Source organism: Tarenaya hassleriana, unplaced genomic scaffold, assembly GCF_000463585.1.
Source record: "Tarenaya hassleriana unplaced genomic scaffold, ASM46358v1 Cleome5, whole genome shotgun sequence".
In the NCBI taxonomy this organism is placed as follows: Eukaryota; Viridiplantae; Streptophyta; class Magnoliopsida; order Brassicales; family Cleomaceae; genus Tarenaya; species Tarenaya hassleriana.
Genome location: NW_010967707.1, coordinates 6257970 through 6278620, shown reverse-complemented (window position 1 = coordinate 6278620; position 20651 = coordinate 6257970). Strand labels below are relative to the sequence as shown.

The 20651-nt window shown below is 38.8% G+C and overlaps 5 protein-coding genes and 1 long non-coding RNA gene across 14 annotated transcripts in view; 3 read left to right on the top strand and 3 right to left on the bottom strand.

Annotated features, from left to right (window-relative positions):
• Positions 1–1142, bottom strand: part of LOC104827342 (translationally-controlled tumor protein homolog) — a 2085-nt gene extending 943 nt beyond the window's left edge. The window contains exons 1-4 of the mRNA XM_010560512.1: positions 1010–1142; positions 600–673; positions 357–485; positions 31–188 (exon numbers count right to left, since the gene is read on the bottom strand). Of these exons, the coding sequence (XP_010558814.1) occupies positions 31–188; positions 357–485; positions 600–673; positions 1010–1037 (389 nt within the window). The 5' untranslated portion in view covers positions 1038–1142. The remainder of the gene's footprint in view (positions 1–30; positions 189–356; positions 486–599; positions 674–1009) is intronic.
• Positions 1143–1453: 311 nt separating this feature from the next.
• Positions 1454–3546, top strand: LOC104827339 (chaperone protein dnaJ 49-like). 3 transcript variants are annotated; one of them, XR_773906.1, is made up of 3 exons: positions 1454–1585; positions 1824–3096; positions 3266–3546. XR_773906.1 is itself a non-coding variant. In XM_010560510.1 (2 exons), the coding sequence occupies exon 2, from the start codon at positions 1920–1922 to the stop codon at positions 2943–2945; it is 1026 nt and encodes a 341-aa protein (XP_010558812.1). In that variant the 5' UTR covers positions 1454–1585; positions 1824–1919; the 3' UTR covers positions 2946–3212. The 3 variants fall into 3 exon arrangements, 1 of the variants encoding a protein (XP_010558812.1); XR_773905.1 differs by having other exon boundaries at positions 1824–3178; XM_010560510.1 differs by lacking the exon at positions 3266–3546 and having other exon boundaries at positions 1824–3212.
• Positions 3547–3652: 106 nt separating this feature from the next.
• LOC104827340 (pentatricopeptide repeat-containing protein At2g03880, mitochondrial-like) lies at positions 3653–5419 on the bottom strand. 2 transcript variants are annotated; one of them, XM_019204171.1, is made up of 2 exons: positions 5252–5419; positions 3653–4885 (listed from the first exon to the last, which is right to left on the bottom strand). In XM_019204171.1, exons 1-2 carry the CDS (start codon positions 5400–5402, stop codon positions 3675–3677), a joined length of 1362 nt encoding a protein of 453 aa, XP_019059716.1. In that variant the 5' UTR covers positions 5403–5419; the 3' UTR covers positions 3653–3674. The 2 variants fall into 2 exon arrangements, with proteins under 2 accessions (XP_019059716.1, XP_019059717.1); XM_019204172.1 differs by lacking the exon at positions 5252–5419 and adding an exon at positions 5007–5084.
• On the top strand, positions 5334–7045 carry LOC104827341. 4 transcript variants are annotated; one of them, XR_002024642.1, is made up of 5 exons: positions 5334–5423; positions 5548–5667; positions 5765–5836; positions 5949–6035; positions 6289–7044. It is a non-coding gene; the product is annotated as an uncharacterized LOC104827341 (long non-coding RNA). The 4 variants fall into 4 exon arrangements; XR_773909.1 differs by lacking the exon at positions 5334–5423 and having other exon boundaries at positions 5575–5667; positions 5949–6041; positions 6293–7045; XR_773908.1 differs by lacking the exon at positions 5334–5423 and having other exon boundaries at positions 5575–5667; positions 5949–6041; positions 6289–7045.
• Positions 7046–8669: 1624 nt separating this feature from the next.
• LOC104827338 (uncharacterized protein DDB_G0271670) lies at positions 8670–10712 on the bottom strand. 3 transcript variants are annotated; one of them, XM_010560508.2, is made up of 2 exons: positions 10081–10712; positions 8670–9944 (listed from the first exon to the last, which is right to left on the bottom strand). In XM_010560508.2, exons 1-2 carry the CDS (start codon positions 10356–10358, stop codon positions 8873–8875), a joined length of 1350 nt encoding a protein of 449 aa, XP_010558810.1. In that variant the 5' UTR covers positions 10359–10712; the 3' UTR covers positions 8670–8872. The 3 variants fall into 3 exon arrangements, with proteins under 3 accessions (XP_010558810.1, XP_010558808.1, XP_010558809.1); XM_010560506.1 differs by having other exon boundaries at positions 8670–10052; positions 10162–10711; XM_010560507.1 differs by having other exon boundaries at positions 8670–10058; positions 10168–10711.
• A 3553-nt stretch (positions 10713–14265) lies between these two features.
• On the top strand, positions 14266–20610 carry LOC104827336 (Fanconi anemia group I protein). The gene is made up of 13 exons (XM_010560505.2): positions 14266–15344; positions 15771–15852; positions 15966–16157; positions 16282–16346; positions 16416–16575; positions 16779–17024; positions 17113–17229; positions 17438–17629; positions 17724–17805; positions 18179–19074; positions 19158–19659; positions 19749–19939; positions 20018–20610. The coding sequence occupies exons 1-13, from the start codon at positions 14293–14295 to the stop codon at positions 20483–20485; spliced, it is 4245 nt and encodes a 1414-aa protein (XP_010558807.1). The 5' UTR covers positions 14266–14292; the 3' UTR covers positions 20486–20610.
• Positions 20611–20651: the final 41 nt, after the last annotated feature.

Here is a 20651-nt window from a genome sequence, read left to right as displayed (position 1 = left end):
GGGAAAGAGAACAAGCAAGCGGGTTCTTACAATTGGAGATCGCTTAGCTTAGACAGCAAGAACTTGGTCGCTCCCTCTATGTTCTTCTTGAACTTCTCCTGTTGCTCGGTGTCCAGCTTGGCGGACAAGAGCTTGATGTATTTCTTGACGTATGCAACGAATTGCTTCTTGTCAAAAGCGGGTTGCTCCTGCAAGGGAATGACAGAACAACAATCTCAGTGACTTAATCAACGCAATGAATGAAGGAACATACACAATATTAACCTCATGATCATCGATCACAATTCAGAAAGGCGATAAAAGACACCTCTTGATCAAAACTCAGGGCAAGATGTATTTAATGGAGTAAAACTAACCTGTAGCCTGAAGGTATCGACAATGTCAACAACCTTGACAGCCTGATCATCAACACCCTCATCCTCATCCCCACCTTCTGCTGAAGGATTAGCACCAATATCCACCTCAATAGCTCCTTGAACAACCCACTGAATGCAAGACCAAACCATCACGTTACCAAACAGAATCCAAATAACCACACACACACAAAAACAAAGGTGTGTGCTTTGAAGGAGAAATTAAAAAAAAAAAAGTCGACAAACCTTTCCCTCGACCTCCCAAAGGATTCCATTCTCGGTTTCCTTGTAAGGAAAGGAGTCAGAGAGAAGCTCATCACCTGAAATTATGAGAGCAAAATAACTCAAAACTTTGAAGCAAATCTAAACAAAAACAAACGAGAATAGAAAAATAAATAGAGTAATTTGAACACAATCGACAACGCAGGAATCAGACCTTACTCCCAATACATATAGCAATACAGCAAATTGATCATCGACAGAGCATGCAACGACGTCAACTTAAGAATATTTACATGAATTTCCCCAAAATCTCAAACGAACCAAACGAAACGCACGAAAACATACGATAAACATCAGATTCATGACAGCTTCGATCATGAACCAAATCGAAACTTAGAATAATCGATAAGAGCATGAAAAGGAAGGAGAATTACCGGTGAGGAGATCCTGGTAAACCAACATGATTGCTTCTGGTCACTCTCTGAGTCCGATCAGCAAAAAGGATGAAACTCAAGAACAGTGACCAGAAGCGAGAAAGAGCGACGAGGGAGGGATTGGGGCGGCGGGTATAGAAGGGTTTATATAGTGTGTGGAGGGAGGAGAAAAATATCTCCGGAATATAAAATTTACAGAAAAGGGGCTGCTTTTTTTAACTTTTCCAACTCGGACCACAAATTGTCAAATCCATATTTAACTGTTTTATTTTAATTCCAATTTTCGTAAAATTTTGTTTAATTTTTTTCGTGAAATTCATTAAGAGTATAGAAAGTTCATATACTTTCTTAAAAGTTTTGGAATTGGCGTATTAAGGGTATACTCGTCTTTTTGCCTCGATGAAACCCCTGTGGTTAATCTTTGATTAAATCCACTTTTATTTTTGTCTGCGCTGATTCCTTGTTCGTCTCCTGCACCTCTCTTCCCCACGAAGAAGCAAAGAATCAAAATCCCAAACCCTTTCCTCACCGGCTTCTCCTCCCCTCTCCCATGGCGGATATCGGCGTCTGACTCTGGTATGTTCACTGTCACCTGTCATCTAAAGCAATTCTTCATCACCAATTTTCTCTTCTTTGGTCTGTGCGCTCTCGAGACTTTTCCTGTTCGGGACCTCGATTCTTTGTTCTCGTCCGTTTGAACTATGATCATCTAGTTTCCATCTTTCTCTGTGGTAAATATATTCTGAATTTTGAAGGGAAACCCTAATTCCGATTCGATTCAGTATGTAATGGGTTGATTTCCCGTTCTCTGTAGATTTCGTGGAGGATGAGGAATTGAATTGTAGGGTGGACAAGGCTTTTTTTTGGTAGTGTTTATGTCGAAATTGCAGAACTAGGGGTCCAAAGAACAATGGATGGTAATAAGGATGAAGCCTTAAGGTGTCTGAGAATCGCGAAAGATGCCATTGCCTCTGGTTATAAAGGACGAGCCGTGAAATTTATCAACATGGCTAAGCGACTTTACCCGAGTTTATCTGCTGATGAGCTTGTGTCTGCCTGTGAGAAGCTTGATTCCGTTTCAATGCACTCTCCTCGACAGAAAAGTCCAGAAAGTGTCGGGAAGGTCGACCGGAAAAGGGATTATACCAAGGAAAATGTCGAGTTGATTAGGCACATAAGAAGGAACAACGATTACTATAAGATTTTGGGCGTGGAGAAGAGTTGTTCGGTTGATGAGATCAGGAAAGCTTACAGGAAATTGTCGTTGAAAGTTCACCCCGATAAGAACAAGGCACCTGGTTCTGAGGAAGCTTTTAAGAAAGTTTCAAAGGCATTTACATGTTTGAGCGATGGAAACTCGAGGAGGCAGTATGATCAGGTCGATCTTGTTGATGAGTTTGATCATGTCCAGGGGCAATATCATAGTAGGCCGAGGAAGAGGACATATACGCAAAAGGCCTTCTTTGAAGATGATTTCATTCCTGATGAGATATTCAGGGCATTTTTCGGTCAAGGAGACATGTTCCGTGAATCTCATGCCTATAGAACTAGACAGACACGTAACCAACCCCGACAGGAGGAGCCTAACGGGGGTGGACCTAGTCGTTTAACGATTCTTCAGATACTACCGTTCTTGCTGGTTTTCTCTCTGGCTTATCTACCTTTCTCCGTACCCGACTACTCGCTGCACAAGAACATGTCTTATCAGATCCCAAAGACAACCCAGAATCTTGGGATCAGCTTTTATGTCAAATCACCTTCCTTTGATGAGAAGTTTCCACTGGGTAGCTCTGCTCGAGCCAGCATCGAGGATAACGTGATTAAGGACTACAGGAAATTTCTTTTCCATTCTTGCCGCATCCAACTCCAGAAACGGCGGTGGAACAAGAAGTTGTCAACCCCACGCCGCTTCTTCTACCTTTTGTTCCTTGTTTAGCCTGTTGTCTGTCATCACTCTGGCTACCTTACATGAGAACATACTATATTCCGTTGTTTCAAATAAACCCGGTTGCATGTTGTTGGAGAGCATAACATGGGATGGGCATAAACATATGCAACACAAGATATTTTCATGTCTCATAACTATTGTAAGATTTTCCATACGCATATGAACCCAACACCTTCACAATTATCCGACCTGAGAAACCCATTGTTTCAACTTCTACTCATGTAATGTACAGATATTGCTTCTTCTTTTTTTTTATTTCCATGGTTCATTGCAGTGACCATTGGTGTAATGGTCTTTGATTCGAACAGGATATACAGCTGAAAGTAGAAGCTTAGGAGCCATGGAGGGACTTCATGCCGGACTTTGATTTTTTCGGCGGCTTTGGTGCTGCATGAAAGACGGTCCAAGAGATCAAGCGATCGATAGTCAGAGCGCGTATGAATGACAATCATTTCTAGTCTTTGGAGATGATAACAAAAGATAGTGAGAGGACAAAGATCCACCTCTTGTTTATACTCAATATCACGATGCCTATATGTGCTGCTAATAAGAAAAAAAAAATACATGAAGGATTGCAATTTTCACAGAACCCATGTGTGCGTACCTTTGAAATTTTGAATGGTTTGAACAATGAGATACACTAAAAGCTCTCCACAACTGACCAAAGATATCATCAAGGTTTTGATAATATCATCACTATCATACATGCAAGAACCATCAAACCCAACTGGTTCCAGGCACTTTCTTGACATTGGTTGTCTCCATCAAATCTCTCAAAGTCCCCACATTATCCCAACTGCACATGCTGGCAAACATGTTTGACAAGAGCACATAACTTGAAGAGTCCCTTTTCTCCAAAGTCATGGCTTTACTTGCCGCTCTCCTTCCTGTCTCCAGATCTCCATGAACGAGACAGGCACCGAGCAGAGCTTGCCACACCATCCCACTTGCCTGAAATGGCATTCCCAAAATCAGTTCCTCGGCTTCCTTTATCTTACCAGCTCGCCCGAACAAATTCACCATGCATACATAATGATCATCTCCAGGAGTAACACCATGCTTGGTCATGGAAGCGAAATATTCCCAGCCCTCTTCTGTAAACCCTCCCTGGCAACAAGCATAAAGAACACAGATAAAGGTTACGTAATTTGGCTGCGTACCCCTCTGCTTCATCTCCTCAAAGATCTCAAGCCCCTCTCTAGCCTGGCCATTCTGAGCACAACCCATTATCATCGTGGTCCATGAAATTGTGTTGTGATCTTCCATAGATCTGAAAATGGTCCATGCACCTTCCATGCACCCAGATTTTGCGTACATATCCAGCAATGCATTGTCCACACAGACATCAACCTCATTGTTCCCTAGTTTTATCCTTAGTCCATGAAATTTCCTCCCCTCCTCTAAAGAGGCTAAACTTGCACAGGCATTTAGAGCGGTAGCCAGAGTGAACCTGTTAAGCCTTACACCCGCCTGCTTCATTTCCGAAATAACTTCAAGCGCCTTGCCAGGTTCCTCGCATTGCAGACACCCGGCAGCAATCTGAGTCCACGAGCAAACATTTCTTTCAGGCATCTCCTCAAAAGCTCTAAACCCATCGATCGGTCTTTGATTCTTTATGTACATATCAGTCAAAGCATTTCCAACAGAGATTTCAGACCCATGACCTAGCTTAACAAGCTGGGCATGTACTTGTAGCCCCATTTGTAGATCAGAAAGGGCTGCTAACCCTGTAAGAACACTGGCAAATGTGAAGTTATCTGGCTTGACATTACTCTCTTCACACGTCATCCGGTACCAAAACCATGGAACCTCTTCTACAGAATGCTGCATATAGCCAGCCATCACTGCATTCCATGTCACTATGTCTTTACCAGGACATTGCTCAAAAACCTCAAGACCCTCCTCCAGCTTGCCATGCCTGATAAGAGCTGTCAAAAAGGCATTCACGAGGAATATATTCGACTCAAATCCCAACCGAACAATCAAACCATAGACTTGGTATGCCTGAATCAAATCTTCCAAGAGAGAGCAAGCTTGAAGCACACTAACCAGAGTGAACTCGTTAGGTTTAGAAGTATCATCACGTAACATGTCCGAAAAGAACAAAAGGGCTTCACGGGCACGCCCGTTTCGAACATAACCATTGATAATGGCAGACCAAGTAACCACGTTTCTCTCAGACATTTCGTCGAACAGTTTCCTCCCGCAAATCAGATCACCACATTTCACGTACACGTTGATCAAATGGTTCCGTACGAAAAGCGAGAAGGGAAGAAACCCTTTAATGAACTTACCGTGAAGAACTCGTCCGCCGCACAAATCGCCTGTCTCTGCGCACCGCCGCAGAATTGTGACGTAGTTATCTTCCTCCGGCCAGATTCTCGACGTGAAACAACGCCTTCTCGGAATCGGCGAAAGAAACCGCAGAAAAATAGTTCGCGTCATCTAAAGGACAGCGTTTTCATTGTTCTCTCTCTCTCTCTCTCTGTTTTTTTTTAATTTCCGCTATGGGCCTAGCGAGCTCAAGCTTTATAAACCCTTTGGGTTCATAACAACTTACAGAAATTGCCCATTGCCGCCATGAACGCAGGCAACCTCGGAGAAGAAGAACACACGAGATTTCTCCGGAGAAACACCAATTTGTTTTACAGGAGAAAAAATTTCCCGGTGGCATCCACTCACACAGCTGGCCAGAGATATCTCCAAAACAGTAAGTTGGAGCTTGAACTTAATTTTCATAGGACGAAGTTAGGAGCTTTGAAGTCTGTACTGAAATCAGCTGCTGCATAAATGGTGCAAATTGGTAGGCCAATGATGTTCTTGTTCCGCAAATCTATACGTCAAATGCTTTTGCTCGAAGAAAGAGTGCGTAAAGGAAGGTACTTTAAGGAATCAGTTCAAGGGTTCTTGTTCATGGACCTTTTTGGTTTCTATCTCACCTTCCTCCCGTATTTTGCCCCTCTCTTATTTGGTTTCTGTCGGAATTTACAGATAGGTGTATGGAAAACAAAAGTGATCGCATCATATCATTGACCTGGTTCCTCTATCTACACACATTGCTTGGTCATCTTTTGTCAGGTTCAGGTTCTTTTCCATTCCTTGAAATCACTCCTCTTCCTCCTGTATATATACAGAAAATGCTCAAACGCCTTCTTGAAGTATGGTGCATAAGAACTCGCCGTAAAGATCTCTAGTTTCTTGCAGAAAATGTTATCAATATCTCTATGCTTCTCGGGCTTACTTTAATTTTATAGCCTGTGAAGAGTGTTTTCATCATAGATGTCTTGAAGAAAGTCGAGAGATTTTCTGATGGGTATCTCTGTCGTTGAAGGAAGTGGCTGAATCATTGACCTCTCAAGAATGCGGGCTCGGAGATCGATCTATAATCGATTATCCAAGTAGTTTGTTTTCAAGAACCGTGGACATGGGAAGGCGATACAATTGAAATCAAGTAAAGTACACTTTGGCTTTTCTTCTAACCAACGCAAGCAAACTGTCTATACTACCGTGAACACATAGTGATCAGAGTTAAGGACCGTCAGCCCGGGGAATTCAAGAACTCGTTGAACGATCATATGTTCAACGATGATGATGAAACTCCCTTTGTAATGGTTTTGGTTTACCAAAATTTTCCCTAGTGCGCATTGATATAAGATAGAATGAGATCCTCATGTTGAAGTTGCTGCAAGGGGGATTTCAGTGCTGCCCTTTCTTCTGCGAACCCCCTCTAAACGGCTTGCATGTCTATCCGGATTGACTGAAACGACACGGTGTCTCCAGGAAACTTGGGTAAAAGCGGCATGCAGTTCTGGTGGACCCTGCAGGCAAGCAAGAATGAGATGCCGTTTCACTTTCAATAGTTTTGTGCGGGTCATGGCAATTTATGGGCATGTGCATGTGTGGACTTTGTAGGATACGGTACAAAGAAGATAAACTCGTGCAGAGATTGAGTGGGTCGATTTGACGACCCATCTCAATTTAAATGATGAGACACATCGTTCTTTTATTACAAAATATCATTAAATGTTGGATACAAATATCTACCGTATTAAATTATATTAATTAGATCCGTGGTTCCCTTCTGCCATGTCTTCTGAGCAAACTAGAGAATAATTATCTAAAGATTATATCAAGTACACAAGTGTTTATTTGGGCTTTACTCTTAGTTTTCTCCATTTGTGTTTTTTTTGGCATGCATATTACCAAATTTTTTTTATTACTCTAACTAATCTTATAGAATTTTATAGGATATTTGATTAATCTTATTAAATTTATAGATATCTAAATTTTATATGTTGAGAACACTTCTTATTGATTTCAAAGATTATTCTATAAATTTTTTTAATTAGATTATTACAAAACTAATAAGGCAGTAGATATGTTGGAATATTTTGGTTCAGATATAAAAATTAAACCAATCAATATATAGCTATATCTGAATTGAGTTCAATTCAAAAATATTTTTAGACATGATTTTATTAATATTAAATTAATTGAAAATGAATTGAATATAAAAAATCAAATACCAAATTAGGAATTTGCTGAGCCCTAGTTGGTTCCTATGTGCCCAAACCATAGTGCAAAACTATCCTTTTTCACATCTAAAAGAAATCCATTATACATATTTTGGAATATTATGTACGAAAAGTCCAAGATGGGTCCAAATGGAAAAATGGAAATATATAAAATAAAATAAAATAAATTGTGATAAGCTAAATTTTTTATTTGTAAAATAGATAGGGCAAGTCAGAAGACAGCATTTTCCCCTTGTCTCTTTGCAGTCTCATCTCAATTGGATTGGACCACAATGTCCTCCCACACATCAAATATTTTTCTTGATCTAACCACACCTTGGGTTATATCTAGTGATGATCAATATCATCCAAATCTTCTTTTATTGTCTTGGCCCTCTTGCCATTTCAAGTGTTGCATTGAACCCCAAATGACGACAAACACATATCATGAGTTCGAGTCCCATCTTGGATTATCCTTCATCAGAAAACGACAAACACAACGTTAAGATTTTGATTGCCGTAATTATATATATATATATATATATATATATATATATATATCACATTATGTATGTAATGTATAGTTTGTAGTATATGATGACAAGGATACTACAATCTTTTTTTTTTTTTTTGGTGATCAATATGATCGATCTTTTGTTCTCATGTCCTGATCATGCTTGACATCTCAAGGGCAACATCATTCAAACATGTCTGTTTGCATAAAAAGCAAGAAACTTTAATACAGGATTAGGTGATGACAAGCATGATGATGGTCATGATGGCATTGCATGCAGTTAGATAACAAAGGCATGGAATCATGTGCATGTGCAAAGGCATGTGCCTTTTGAGCCCTCGTTATATTATTAGTAACACCTTTATCAGTCAAACCCTGGTCCTTTGACTGGTTTTTGCAGAGAGTATAAATATCATTATAATACTCAGCAACACATCTGGCTCTGCATCATGGAACAAGCAAGCATCTAAATTTGGTAAAAAGGAAAAACATCAATCCAAACCCATTAACCCAAAAATTATAGAAGATTAAAGAATCGACATCTAACACTAAACAGAGAAATGAGCGAGCATCCTAAGTTCATGTCCAAGAGATTCATTCATCTCCATTCTCCTGAAGCATCGAAACTTTGTTCACAAAGAGAAGATGGTGATGGTGATGGTGATGACGATGATGAGAACCAAGTAGTCAAAAGCAAAGAGATGAACAAGAAAAGAGTGTGGCAATACATGCTAACGGGAATCAAAAGATCATCATCCAATGTTCAAGAACAAAAGAACACCTAAAAATTAAACACATAAAAAAGATTGAAAACTAAAGTATTCTTTTCAGGATTAAAGTACTTATTTTGCATCGCAGAGTGATCAGGAGTCTTGATGGGTTTCTTCTCAGCTTCTGACGGCCAACAAAGAAGGGATTGCATCCAAGTTTGGTGTAGTGTTCTTGCTTGTGGAGTCTGTAATTGTACGGCCGCTTTTGCCATCTTTACCAGAAGAAGAAGAAGAAGCTTTAGTGGTGCTTGTGCTGGTGAAAGCTCTCATGGGGCTTGCAAAAGCCCATCCCCAGCTTCTGTTCCTTCCATGCACCAAATTATGATGATGATGATTATGATTGTGAGGATGGAGGTTATGGTCAGCTGATGATGATGATACCCATGACGAGGATGAGGATGATGAAGATGATGAGGTCATTATCATAAACCCACCAAAGATCCCACCACATCTCACCATGTCTCTCATCCCTGCACCACCACCACCACCACCATTGCTACTACTACTACTGTTGACCTTTGCTTTGTTGACTCCTTCTCTCTGTGACTCGACCCTTCTCAGGGTACAATCGCCGAACCCATTTGAGATTCTCTCAAAGAAATCACCAGAGAAGCTTCTGCTTCCACACCCTATAGATCTGGACCTCGACACTTTCCTCTCAAACGAGGAGTTACCACCTCCATTGTTGACACTTGCTGGTGTTTCCGCAGCTACGACATTAGGACTCCCATCTTCTTCCACAATCACATCAATTCCGTTTCTGTTACCACTCCCTCCACCTACCCTCTTCGAAGAAGACGAAGAAGACGACGACCCTGATTCTGCCTGATTCGTCCTCACCTCGTTCTTGTCCGATTTAGACAGTCCATTCTCACTCTGGTTGCTGCTGCTGCTGCTGTTGTTGAAGCTGGTGGTTGTTGATCTTGCCCTTGAATGGTGAATGTTCTCAACTTTCTTGCTGTTCGTTGTGCTGCCGCTGCTGCTATGGTGTTTAGAAGAGTACAGATGTAGAAACGACCAAAACCCGCCTCGTCTTCTCGGGCTAAAATCCTGTCCGTACACCGTCCTCGGCGTCGTCGTGGATTTGCTCCTCTTGTAGGCGATATCAGCCGTACGATTGGCCAACGGAGACGAAGAAGACATCATTTTCTTCTTCTTCGCCAGCAGAAACGGGAGTTTGTGCGAGACCCTGCCGTTGTTTCCACTATAATAATATCCTTCGTTTCCGGCGTTGCTCGAGGCTTTTACGGCAACTGAGAGAGAGAGAGACAGAGATCCGGCGGCGGAAGCACTGCTTCCGACGGTTGTTTCCATTGTAACAGTACCCTTCTTTTCCTGTGTTATTCGCAGCTTTTGCCACTGAGAGAGACAGAGAGAGATTTGCGGCGAAGGAGGAGGAACTGCTGCCGACGCTGTCAGATCTGAAGGAGGGAGAACACGAGGAGGAGGAAGAGAGCTGTCTGGGGAGAGGGAAAGAGGAAGAAACCAACTTTCCGAGCTTTTCTTGGAGACAAAAAGCACAGATCCCTCCTGGGTTCTTGGTGTAAGGATGGTTGCTGCATTGCATCCCATCACCCATTTCCTGGTCCTTGAGCTCCACCATTGCAGCAAATCAGAGCTATCTCCTCTGGTTTCCGGTCTTTTTATTCACTCTTCAACTCTAACCTTTTTTTTTTCCTTCCAGGTAAAACTTAAAATCTCGGTTCTTGAGATTTCCTGTGTGTGATTCACGGCATCTAATGGCGAAGATTCAGCTTTTAGCTTCTTTTTCTCTTCTTTTGAGAGAGAGAGAGAGAGATTGCTTGAGGTTGAATTGAAAAATTGAAGAAACGAAGATGAATGGGTGTGCAGAGTTTGTAGAGAGAGAGGGGCCGAGTTCCCAGGTGCACGTGGATTACTGACCTCTCTCTCTCTCTCCCTCCCTCTCTTTCTTTCTCGTTTTTTTTTTTTTTACTTCAATTTTTTTCTTCAAATCTTCCAAAAGGGTGTCTCATCGCTTTCTTTATCTGTATCTCTTCGTGTTATGAGTTGGTCGATTATTCACCCGACATCCACGTGGCTTTCTACCCTTTATTATCAATCTTAATTACATATATTAATGACCGACTTAACATTAATTGCTATATTAATTCCAATATGTAAGGTAACATCGAATTATTGTTAGTTTTAAGGCTGTATTAAATACGTATAGTGCGTAAAAATTTAAATTTAAATTAATATGTGAGTGGTTAAGTTAATTGTTTGTTTTTCAATATATTGACAAAAAATATTATTTTATTGGTTATCTATTTTACCATCTACATAAAAGAAACCGAATTACTAGATATTCAATTTAGATGTGCCGTCAAATTATTTCTCTATTTTTTTAAAAAATGGTCCAATGATATTTACAAAATTCAAGCCATAAAAATTAAATTAAATACAAAAAGGTACATTGGTAGGTTGGAATGAATGATATACATTAACCATTCATTCAAATATGAAATTGACTGCACTATAAAACCTATAAATTTTAAAACATTTTCAAAAATTACTAAATACTGTTTTCAAATTTTAACACTGAAAACAGCGAAGTTCCATATTTTTATTATGTAAACTGTTTTTTGGTATGAAATTCCATATTTATTTACTTGTTTGTATGTGATGGTGCGGGACCATAAATATTAAATACATATAATCATTTATGAAAAAAGATTACGGTTGCCATGATTGGTGTATTTTCAGAATCATGAAATATCATATATTTTTTTATTATTTAGTGCTTCCAATAAAGTACAATGCCATCTTTCCCAATGTAGACCCAAACCATCAAATGTGCTAACATTGCATATATAGATATATAAATAATCTTGATATACATGTAAACATGGATGGGATTATGAAAGGATTCAGAAATATTATAAAAAATATAAAATATTAGTTTAATTTTATTAGAACTACACATAATATTAATACTAAATTTTCTTAATTCAATCATTAAATTCATTCAAAATTAAAAACAAATAAATTAATACTAATTTCGTTAATTTTATATAAATTAAAATAAATTATCTATTTTAATTTTAATAATAATAAAAATACGTGGTACAATTCTAATAATCTAAATCTACGAATAGACATAATGGGTCCATTAAATTTCCATAAAATGATTCAAAGTAGATATAATCGATCTATTTAATTTTCATAAAAATATTTAAAAGTTATTTTTATTTAAATAAAAATAAAGCCAATATTAAAAAAATCAAAATAAATGTGTAAGATTTCAAAGACGTGTTGGAATGGGGCCAAAACAGAGGTAGACAAAGAACAATACGTGGTCCAAAACAGCAGTAAATATTTCATGTCTTTTTGAGCTTATTAATAATATCATTGTCTTGTCTCGCTCAAAAACATCTCTTATAATTAATTATTTATGACCCCATCAATTTCTCTTTTTTATTTTTTGGATTAGAATTTGCAATTCGAAATTATATTCTATTTTCATGTTTTGTGGTCAATATTATATATATAATCCCATCCATATGAATCTTATTTTCATTATCAAATTATCAACCGAGAGAAGTTTCTTTTTTAATTCGAAAATTTACCAAACTCTTTAGTCCAATAACATCTCTTAAATGATCGGCAAAATTTAGATGAATATCCCTCATCATTTTTTGATTTGAACACACCAGATAAAAATATATTTTATATATTTTTTTACCACTACATTATCCAAGGTTGGATAGCAGATAACAAAGAGAAGTGTTGTCATGTCATATTTAATTATGTAAAAGAAAAAGTATTCAAATGATTACTTGTTTACTAGAACTAATCTCAAATATCTACTAACATAAAAACTTTATAATTAGGGTTTTTGTTTAATATTTAAAAGAATATGGGTCTAAACTTTTTTTTTTGACAAAGTGGGTTTAAACTATATTTTTAGAGTGATAGTTATGCGAATAAATGTTCTAAAAAATAAGAAAACATAAAAATGATTAATTTAGTTGCAATTAATTTATATACTAAGTTATTAAACAATGAAAATATTTGTATGATTGATATTTCATGAATTTGATATTTCAATGGGGACAAGTGTATTTTATTATTGTCTTTTTGCCCTAACGGTAATAGAGCATTAGGGATACGACTCAGAATCCAACGGTGGATATTACATTGAGCGTGATCTTGCAATATAAGCCGTTGGATGGATATGAAGAGAGGCACATGGGGATCTTCAGATTCATTTTGTCTTATTCTGAAGAACACAAACTAGAGAGAGAAACTGGAGACGACAAAGCCACGACACGACACGACCCACGAACTAGTTGAAAATTTTAATTTAATCAATCAATTAATGCAAACTATACTAATATGAATAAAATATTAGAAAAAACACTTTCGTGTAATTAAATAAAAGAGTGTCGTCTTAATCATGTAATTTTTATAAGATCTTGAGATATAAATTATACAAAAAATAGCTAATTAATTTGCATGGACAGGCAGGCAAGCATGAACTGCTCCATCGCCACCGGCTTTTCTCTAATGGCAGATCTAATTTTCATTTCACAACTGATCCAATCTATAATATTTATGATAATTAAAAGAATTCAAGCATAAGTCGAAATACATGTTTTAATATTCAGACTATTAAATTGGATTTAGATAAATTATTTCGAATATCTCAAATATATATTCAGCAAAGAAATTGAACTAAAATCTATTACGTAAAATTGGTTCGCATTCTCATGCAGGCAGGCATACCATTTTTTGTGTGTACGGTTTTGGTAATAATTATTCAAATTTCGTGGTGATTATAGCTGTCGTTCTTATAATATACTTTTATCTATACATGATGATTTGTAGATTCACGAGAAATAAGTTACCGGATCTTAAATATTATTTAAGTAAAGTAAATTTGCATATTCAAAACATTTTTAATTTTTACATATAATATATTGAGATATTAAAATTAAACTCGAATAGAAACTTTTCAAATCTAATAAGGTTTTGTTAGGCTGAATATCCAAAAAAATTATAATAACGATTTACTAAAACTATGTAGAAGAGCTAGAAATGTCCATTAAGATCATTATAAAGCTAATAATAATAATAATAATAATAATAATAATAATAATAATAATAATAATAATAATAATAATAATAATAATAAACTGACCTTTTTCTCCTAGGTTGACAATAGTACAAGTAACAAAAAAAACTTTTAAAAAATAAAATAAAATAAAAATACAGTAGAAATGCTTGTGCCTTTTCTTATTTCAGAAATTTTAGTTTTTTTCCTAACGTAAATGGATTAGGCTATAAGTTGTTCAACACGCAGCAGGCCACGCAACCTGGGGGAGTCCAAATATGGCCACCCAATTTCATTTTTGTTGGTGGATTTTTAATGATTATGGGCCTGAGGCCCATTTTAGTTACATCCCAAAAAAGAATTCTCCCGCGCAAAAATAAATCATTTTTGTTTGTAATTCTAAAAGGGATCTCTCAAGGTCTCGAGACGTGGAATCCTGCCAGAAAGGACGACGGCCACCGCCATGACCGCCGCTTCAGTCGCCGGAGAACCCCAGGTGTGCAATGGGCAACGTCCTCTCAGCGACGATGATATCGTGCGTTTAGCTCACTACCACTATTCCCAGACCGGCTTCTCTCTCCCTCCTTACCTTCTCTCCCCTACTTCCCACGCCCCTCTCGTTTCCTACCTCCGATCTCGCTCGTCTTCTCCCTCGCCTTCGAAATCTGTGTCGGAGTACGTTGTCTCTCTCCTCTCTCTGATCTCTCTCTCCCCGACCACCCCCTCTCTCTCGTCTCTCCTCTCTTCGCTCCTTCTCTCGTACACCCAGCTCTTCAATTCCGGGAAAATCCCCCGCGATTCGAATTCCCTCAAGACGATTCAGCTATTCAATACCCTTTTGCGATATTTACCTGTCAAGGATCTTCAATCCGTCGTTGATTCGATCTTATCGGATTTGTCTAGTGTTACAAGCGTCGACGACGCTCAGTTGTTCGATTTATTGCCTGGGTGTTTTGACATATTACGAAAGCCGAATGAGTTTGTGAGAAGCGATGTGGATTTCGTGAATTCAGCGATAGACCGTGTTCTCGAGAATGAATGGTCGAAAGGGTTGTTGATCAAAGTTGTTTCCCTTGCGAAGGAGTTGCCGTTTCTGGACAAGGTAAGAAAGAGTGAGTTGCTGGAGAAGGTGTTTCAAGGTATAAGGGGAATAGACTTGCAAGACTTGCCTTCTGTTGTGTATCAGTTGTTGGTTCTTGCTTCAAAAGGGTTTTGCAAGAAGGAGGTGATAGAAGGGATTTGTGGGTTTTTTGGGTCCAAGTCCGGGACCACAGGGACCTCCATAGTTAGACAGGTCGAGGGTACCGTGCTTCTTCATGTAAATTTTGCTGTGAAGCAGGATCCTTCACTGGGGCAAGAGGTTGTGAGGTTAGTGAAATCCAATCTTAGGGCTTTCAATCATTTTACGTTTGCAGTTCTGCTGTCCGTCGCCAGGATTCGGAGATTTGGTGAGAATTCCTTGGGGGTTTTAAGAACAGGTTTGCTTACAGCATACATCGATTATGGACTCTCCAAGTAAGTAATTCATTTGGCTAAATATGTTCTGATCACTAGACTGCACATAATTTGACATGTAGGTGGTTCATATTTTCTGCCACTGGCTATTGCCTGTTGTTTCATGTGGAGATTTGAAATCCTAGTGTTTTCTAGTATGCTTTTCGTAGCATTTTTCTCCCGAGAAGGGTTGATTCCTTTTATGCTTGTATGAGCTTTACTATGCAGCCATAAAGTTGTCAATTCGAGTGGCATTAACAATACCACTGATAGAACCTCGTTGTGTGCCTTTGCCTCGAGTTACTTGTATAATGTTGTCTTGGAATTTTAATCATTCAGGCCATTTTTGTAGAATCTTTCTCATAGTTTTTGTTAAATGCCATAAGAAGGTTACTGTGATGATTCTTGATCAACAATTTATTCAATGGTACTCTCAATGATACACAGAGATTGCAAGTGGCTACCTGATGAGCTGAAGGAAGAGTATTCATTGCATCTCAAATCGGTAGAACAATCTTTGTTAAGAGCGGTATTTTCCTCTGCTTGCTATTTTTGTTTTCCTATCATGTCTCCCATACCATGATATCCTTCATGGTAAGACATAGATGATTATGCCATTATTTCTTGAAGTTTCCTATATAGGTCAGCGAGAGCAGTTGCGGGAGGGAACATGTTATTCCCAGTGTCATCCAATTTGGTTTTATGCTTCTAGAATCTGTGGAAGAAGGCAGATGCAAGGAGTTTGGTGATTCTAATGGGGTACTGGGTCTTGAGCAGCTAAGCATTCAGATTCTTGGAACCGTATTTGAAGTTCATGATATGACAAGAAAGGAGGTAGCAACTTGTTTGGTCGTTGAATGCCTTAGTTTTTTAATGCTCTTTTGACTGGCACTAAACTCTTATACGAGAGTTTCACTCAAAATGTAGTCATAATCTTCAAGTGATTTGTGCCTGACAGATTATCGAACAATGCAAGTTTCGTATCCTTTCCTTGAACTGTGAAAAGAGCATCCCAATAGTGAGGTGAGTTTAACTCTTATGTCTAAGGTTGTCAATTCTTGTTCTCTCGCTTCACTGAAGTTCAGTGTGCAGGTTGCTAGGCTATCTTGTCCGAAGCTATTCATATCCCATGTTGGAATATGTTCACCATATCAAGGAGTTGTTGGATTATTTCACTTACATGGAGGGAAGTATCAGCAGTTGTCTTGTTACTGCTGTAATTCCGTTAATCAAATTCAGTCGTGATCTTCAGGTAAATATTTTTGCTGGATCTTCTCTTTGTTTCCACTCCCTTCTGCACACCCCACCATTCCACCACATGCCTGACTCACTTTAAGATCATGGAAACTGGGACTGACATAGAAGTTTACATTGTTCGGAGTTTTGAAACTGGAGACCAAAAAAAAATTAACCAGTATGCCAGCATCTTAGAAAGGTTTACACCTAATTGTGCAGGACTATAGCATTTTGGTGATTCGTAAGGCTATGTTCAGCCGAGAAGAGACAGTTCGTGTTTCAGCAGCAAATGCGATAATCAATCTTATACTAGCAGAAAAGCAATTTAAGAAAGAGAGCTCATTTACTTTCCAAGATTCATCAAGCCAGGCCAGTTCCAGCCAGCAAGCTGAGATGAGCTGTATTATGCAGAGAAGCCTCTTCAATGAACTGAATGGTTTGCTTCAAAGATGTCTTTATCAGCAGGTGTTTCTTCTTATCCTTTATCATTCTGAAATAACTCTTTTCCCCTGAGATTTTGAATGGCTTTTTAGAGATTTTTTCACCTATGCAGGCAAAAGTGAGAGATGTAATTTATAATGGGCTTTTGGAGTTGGTCATAGTCGATCCATCAAGTGGAGTATCGGTGTTGGATTTTCTTCTGCCCCACTTTCTTCGTTTCTTTAGACAGGTATGCATCAAATGCTTCATCCTGTCATTACAATGAGGATGCATCCTAAGTCTAATTTTCCAACATAAAAGAAACAGTTACATATCTTCAAATTCTTTTGACTGTTTATACCCATTGACAGGAGGAACTATTGAGGATTTTTCTAAAAAAAAATTATTGCTGATAGGCACGAATTTACACGTCGTAAAACCAACAACTTTGCTGGCAGGATATAGATTTCCATCTTGGACTTGCTTCATGCATTAAAACAGAAGGTTCCAAAGTTGTCATTGAAGAGCCCGTGGATAGTCTTCTCTCTTGTATCTCTTGGATTCTAATCCTCCAGCCACTCAGCAGCTCAGATCGCCCTTCTGATGCCTCATGGCCATGCTTTGGTTTCTCCCTTTCTCAGGAGAACGAGGTATTACTGCTGCAGAACAGAATTTTTGTTGTTTGACAAATGATATAGTCTACTTGCAATTTACGTGTTTGTTATGATTTTTGGATGGCTGCAGGGGAGAAGAAATGCATCTCACGAGGAATACTCTAGCACATTGTTGAAGGTCCGAAGTCTCCTACGGCAGGGGAAAATAGAAGGTATGTTATTAAACCATGTGTATCCAAATTTATTTTGACTATTCATTTTTTTTCTGTTGTAGCAACGTTTGCTTGTCTGACTCAGGCTACCAAACAATGAGGACCTGAGGTTGAATTTGATGTCCTTTCTTGTACAGTCTGGTAGAGTTCGCGTTTTAGACTTAGTCTAGATCCATAAGTGAAAAATACTGAAATTGGAGATAGTGGCTGTTGAATCTAAAGGAGCATTTTTGTCTCCAGGAAATCTAAAATGAGCATTTGAGTAATCAAACTATTGTTCTGTTTTTGGGAGCACCTCTTTTTTTCTTGAGAAAAGATATCCTTTCTTCAGCATTTTCATGCTAATCTTTATGTTTGTCTTGCACTACTATAGATATCATTGAACAGTCTCAGGATGTAGAATCAGCATCTCTTCAAGAAGATAAAAAGAAATCATGTGCTTTGATTTTGTCTGGAATCCTTGAGGTTCTGCTGAATTCTATTGCCACTGAACTAGAGAAAGGACTAGAAGGAAAAAAGGGTGATCTCGAAAAGGAGATTGCTGATTTGATTGATCTTCATCAGTCACTGGAAAAAGACATGTACAAATCTAAGCAGAGCGCTGGTGGCAAGAGGATTTGGGCTAGTTCTGATCTTGGAAATGCAAAAGTGATTGATGAATTAAAAGTGCCCTTTTTGTCCACTTCAAGTCTCTATCAGCTATTTCTAACCATGTTGAAACTCTCTAGTGGTGAAAGCATCAGTAGTCGTCCTGATTCTCAGAATCGTAGTCAGTCGTCGTCAGCCAAGACAGAAAAATCCATTTCTCGGATTTTCTCTTTCACATTGCAGGTTTGCCTTGGACACATAAGATCTTCTCTTCGCATGAAGGAGGGAAATCCATTGAAAAAGTTGGTCTATGGTGACATTAGAATTCTGGGTCCTCCATTACTGAAAGTGATCTATCTGTTAAAGGAGGGGCAAGTTTTAGCAACCCAACAGAAGAAAAAGGGAAGAAAAGATGCAGAAGAAAGAAAACAGTGTCTGCATTTTGCCTTACTTTGCTTGAAGGAACTACTTACGATGTGTTCAATTGGCTCTGGTTCGAATTCTTTGCTTGAAGATTTGTTGGCAGTGCCTGTAAATGACAATGGTGGTGTGGATGATGGGTGTGAGGAAACTTCAAAAATCGATGATCCACTCATAAGGAGCAAAGAAATGTTCATGGGGAAAATCTTGAAGCCGATGATCTTAGATCTTCTCGCAGTTCCCAGTTCTCATGGCGTGGAGGTATATTCCTCGACTTAAAGAAACTTCTGCTGTGTCTGTTTCACAGCTTGTGCATATTGAATAATTTCATTTACTCTGTCCAGGTTCTTTGTGATACAATGCTGATGCTTGGGAAATCTCTGCCAGGAAAATTCAGAGACCGCCATGGATCATGGACTACTCAAATATGCAGAAGCTGTGAAACAACTAACACGTCTGTTGCAAAGAGCGTTGTGAAACTTGCTATCTCTTTAACTACGTCTCCTTACGATCTATCCATAGCTGAGGAAATGGCTAAGGAGCTACAAAACATAATCGGTTTGGAGGAAACTGAGTCTCTGCAGGTGTCTGAGTCTTTCCCAATCATAAACCAGTCTACAAGTGCTACTGTAACCTCTTGCATTTTGCAATCCATTGAATCAGCAATAGTCCACATGGATTGGGCCACAAAAAAGCTGAAAACTTTCTCAGTGGTCACTCAAAACAACATCAATTTCGGTAGCGATGGAGAGCATATTTCTGGATTGGGTTTTGAGGAAGCACTTTACTCATTGGCCGAGTCAGTTGTAAGAGTACTCTCGTGCTTCGTCTTGATGAGCCTAAAGGGTGAGTTCGCCACTTCTCACAAACTTCTCCCTTTCTGTCCTTTGCTACTTTAACTGAGCTTGTGGATCCTTGTTTTGCGTAATGCGCAGACCCACAAACAGAGCAGTTCCTCAGATTGGCAGTGAGGTTTTACAAACAATTAGCACAGATCACCAAACTCAGGATTGCAGCAAAGGGTTGCAGGCAAATCCTTCCAAGCCTTAAATTTCAGAAACTGGTGGAACTAACTTGCAGGCAGTTCACGGTTCCTTTATACGACTTTTTGGCTGAAACTCAAAGGGTAAAAGCGTGCATCTGAAAAAATAATTATTGTTTCTTACATACGGATGATAACAAACATGGCATCTATATAATGCAGGATAAACAGGAGACCAATTCCAATGCCACCAAGCCCAAGGGCATTATCAACAAGATCAAAAGGGAGAACAAATGCATCCCGGATTTGATTTTCCAAATAGAAGATTGCGAAAGGTATCTTATTCAGCTAAGCAAAGTAACTAAAGTCAATTTACTGAGGCACGCCAAGCGCAGCACTGCCAGAGATTTCAAGATACTTGAGGTTGCGACGGAAGAAGATGGACCAAACCAGTTACAGACAGAGGTCAGTACCCATAACGGATCAGAGGAACAAGAATCTGAGGGAGATGGGTCTGAGAGGATATTGTCAGCTCAAACTGCTACTCCTGTTTCTGCACACGTTCCGGATTCCGACAGTGCAGTAGCAGCAGATGAAGATGAATGGCAAGAAGAAGAAGAGGAAAATGGTGTTTGTAATAGCAGGACAGGGAAGAGGAGTCGGGTAGTGGAGGATTCTGAAGAAGATTAAGCTCTTCCGGTGGATTTTAGCTTCATTTTTGTGTGTGTGTATATATATATATATATGTGGTGAAACAGTAATCTACCATGGGCTAGGAAACTTTCACATGTTTCTTGCGCAGCAAGTTTCCTTCACCACCAATGATCTAAAGGAGTAGGGGCTTTGGTTAATAGAT

Bases quoted from the DNA above. Each gene is read 5' to 3' on its own strand.
- LOC104827339 (XM_010560510.1), top strand. From the start codon at position 1,920: ATGGATGGTAATAAGGATGAAGCCTTAAGGTGTCTGAGAATCGCGAAA.
- LOC104827340 (XM_019204171.1), bottom strand. From the start codon at position 5,402: ATGACGCGAACTATTTTTCTGCGGTTTCTTTCGCCGATTCCGAGAAGG. The intron at 4,886-5,251 runs GTAAGTTCATTA...CCTTTTTGACAG, and splicing joins CGGCGGACGAGTTCTTCACG to CTCTTATCAGGCATGGCAAG.
- LOC104827338 (XM_010560506.1), bottom strand. From the start codon at position 10,358: ATGGTGGAGCTCAAGGACCAGGAAATGGGTGATGGGATGCAATGCAGC. The intron at 10,053-10,161 runs CAGCAGTTCCTC...AACAACCGTCGG, and splicing joins TTCAGATCTGACAGCGTCGG to AAGCAGTGCTTCCGCCGCCG.
- LOC104827336 (XM_010560505.2), top strand. From the start codon at position 14,293: ATGACCGCCGCTTCAGTCGCCGGAGAACCCCAGGTGTGCAATGGGCAA. The intron at 15,345-15,770 runs GTAAGTAATTCA...AATGATACACAG, and splicing joins ATCGATTATGGACTCTCCAA to AGATTGCAAGTGGCTACCTG. The intron at 17,630-17,723 runs GTATTACTGCTG...GGATGGCTGCAG, and splicing joins CCCTTTCTCAGGAGAACGAG to GGGAGAAGAAATGCATCTCA.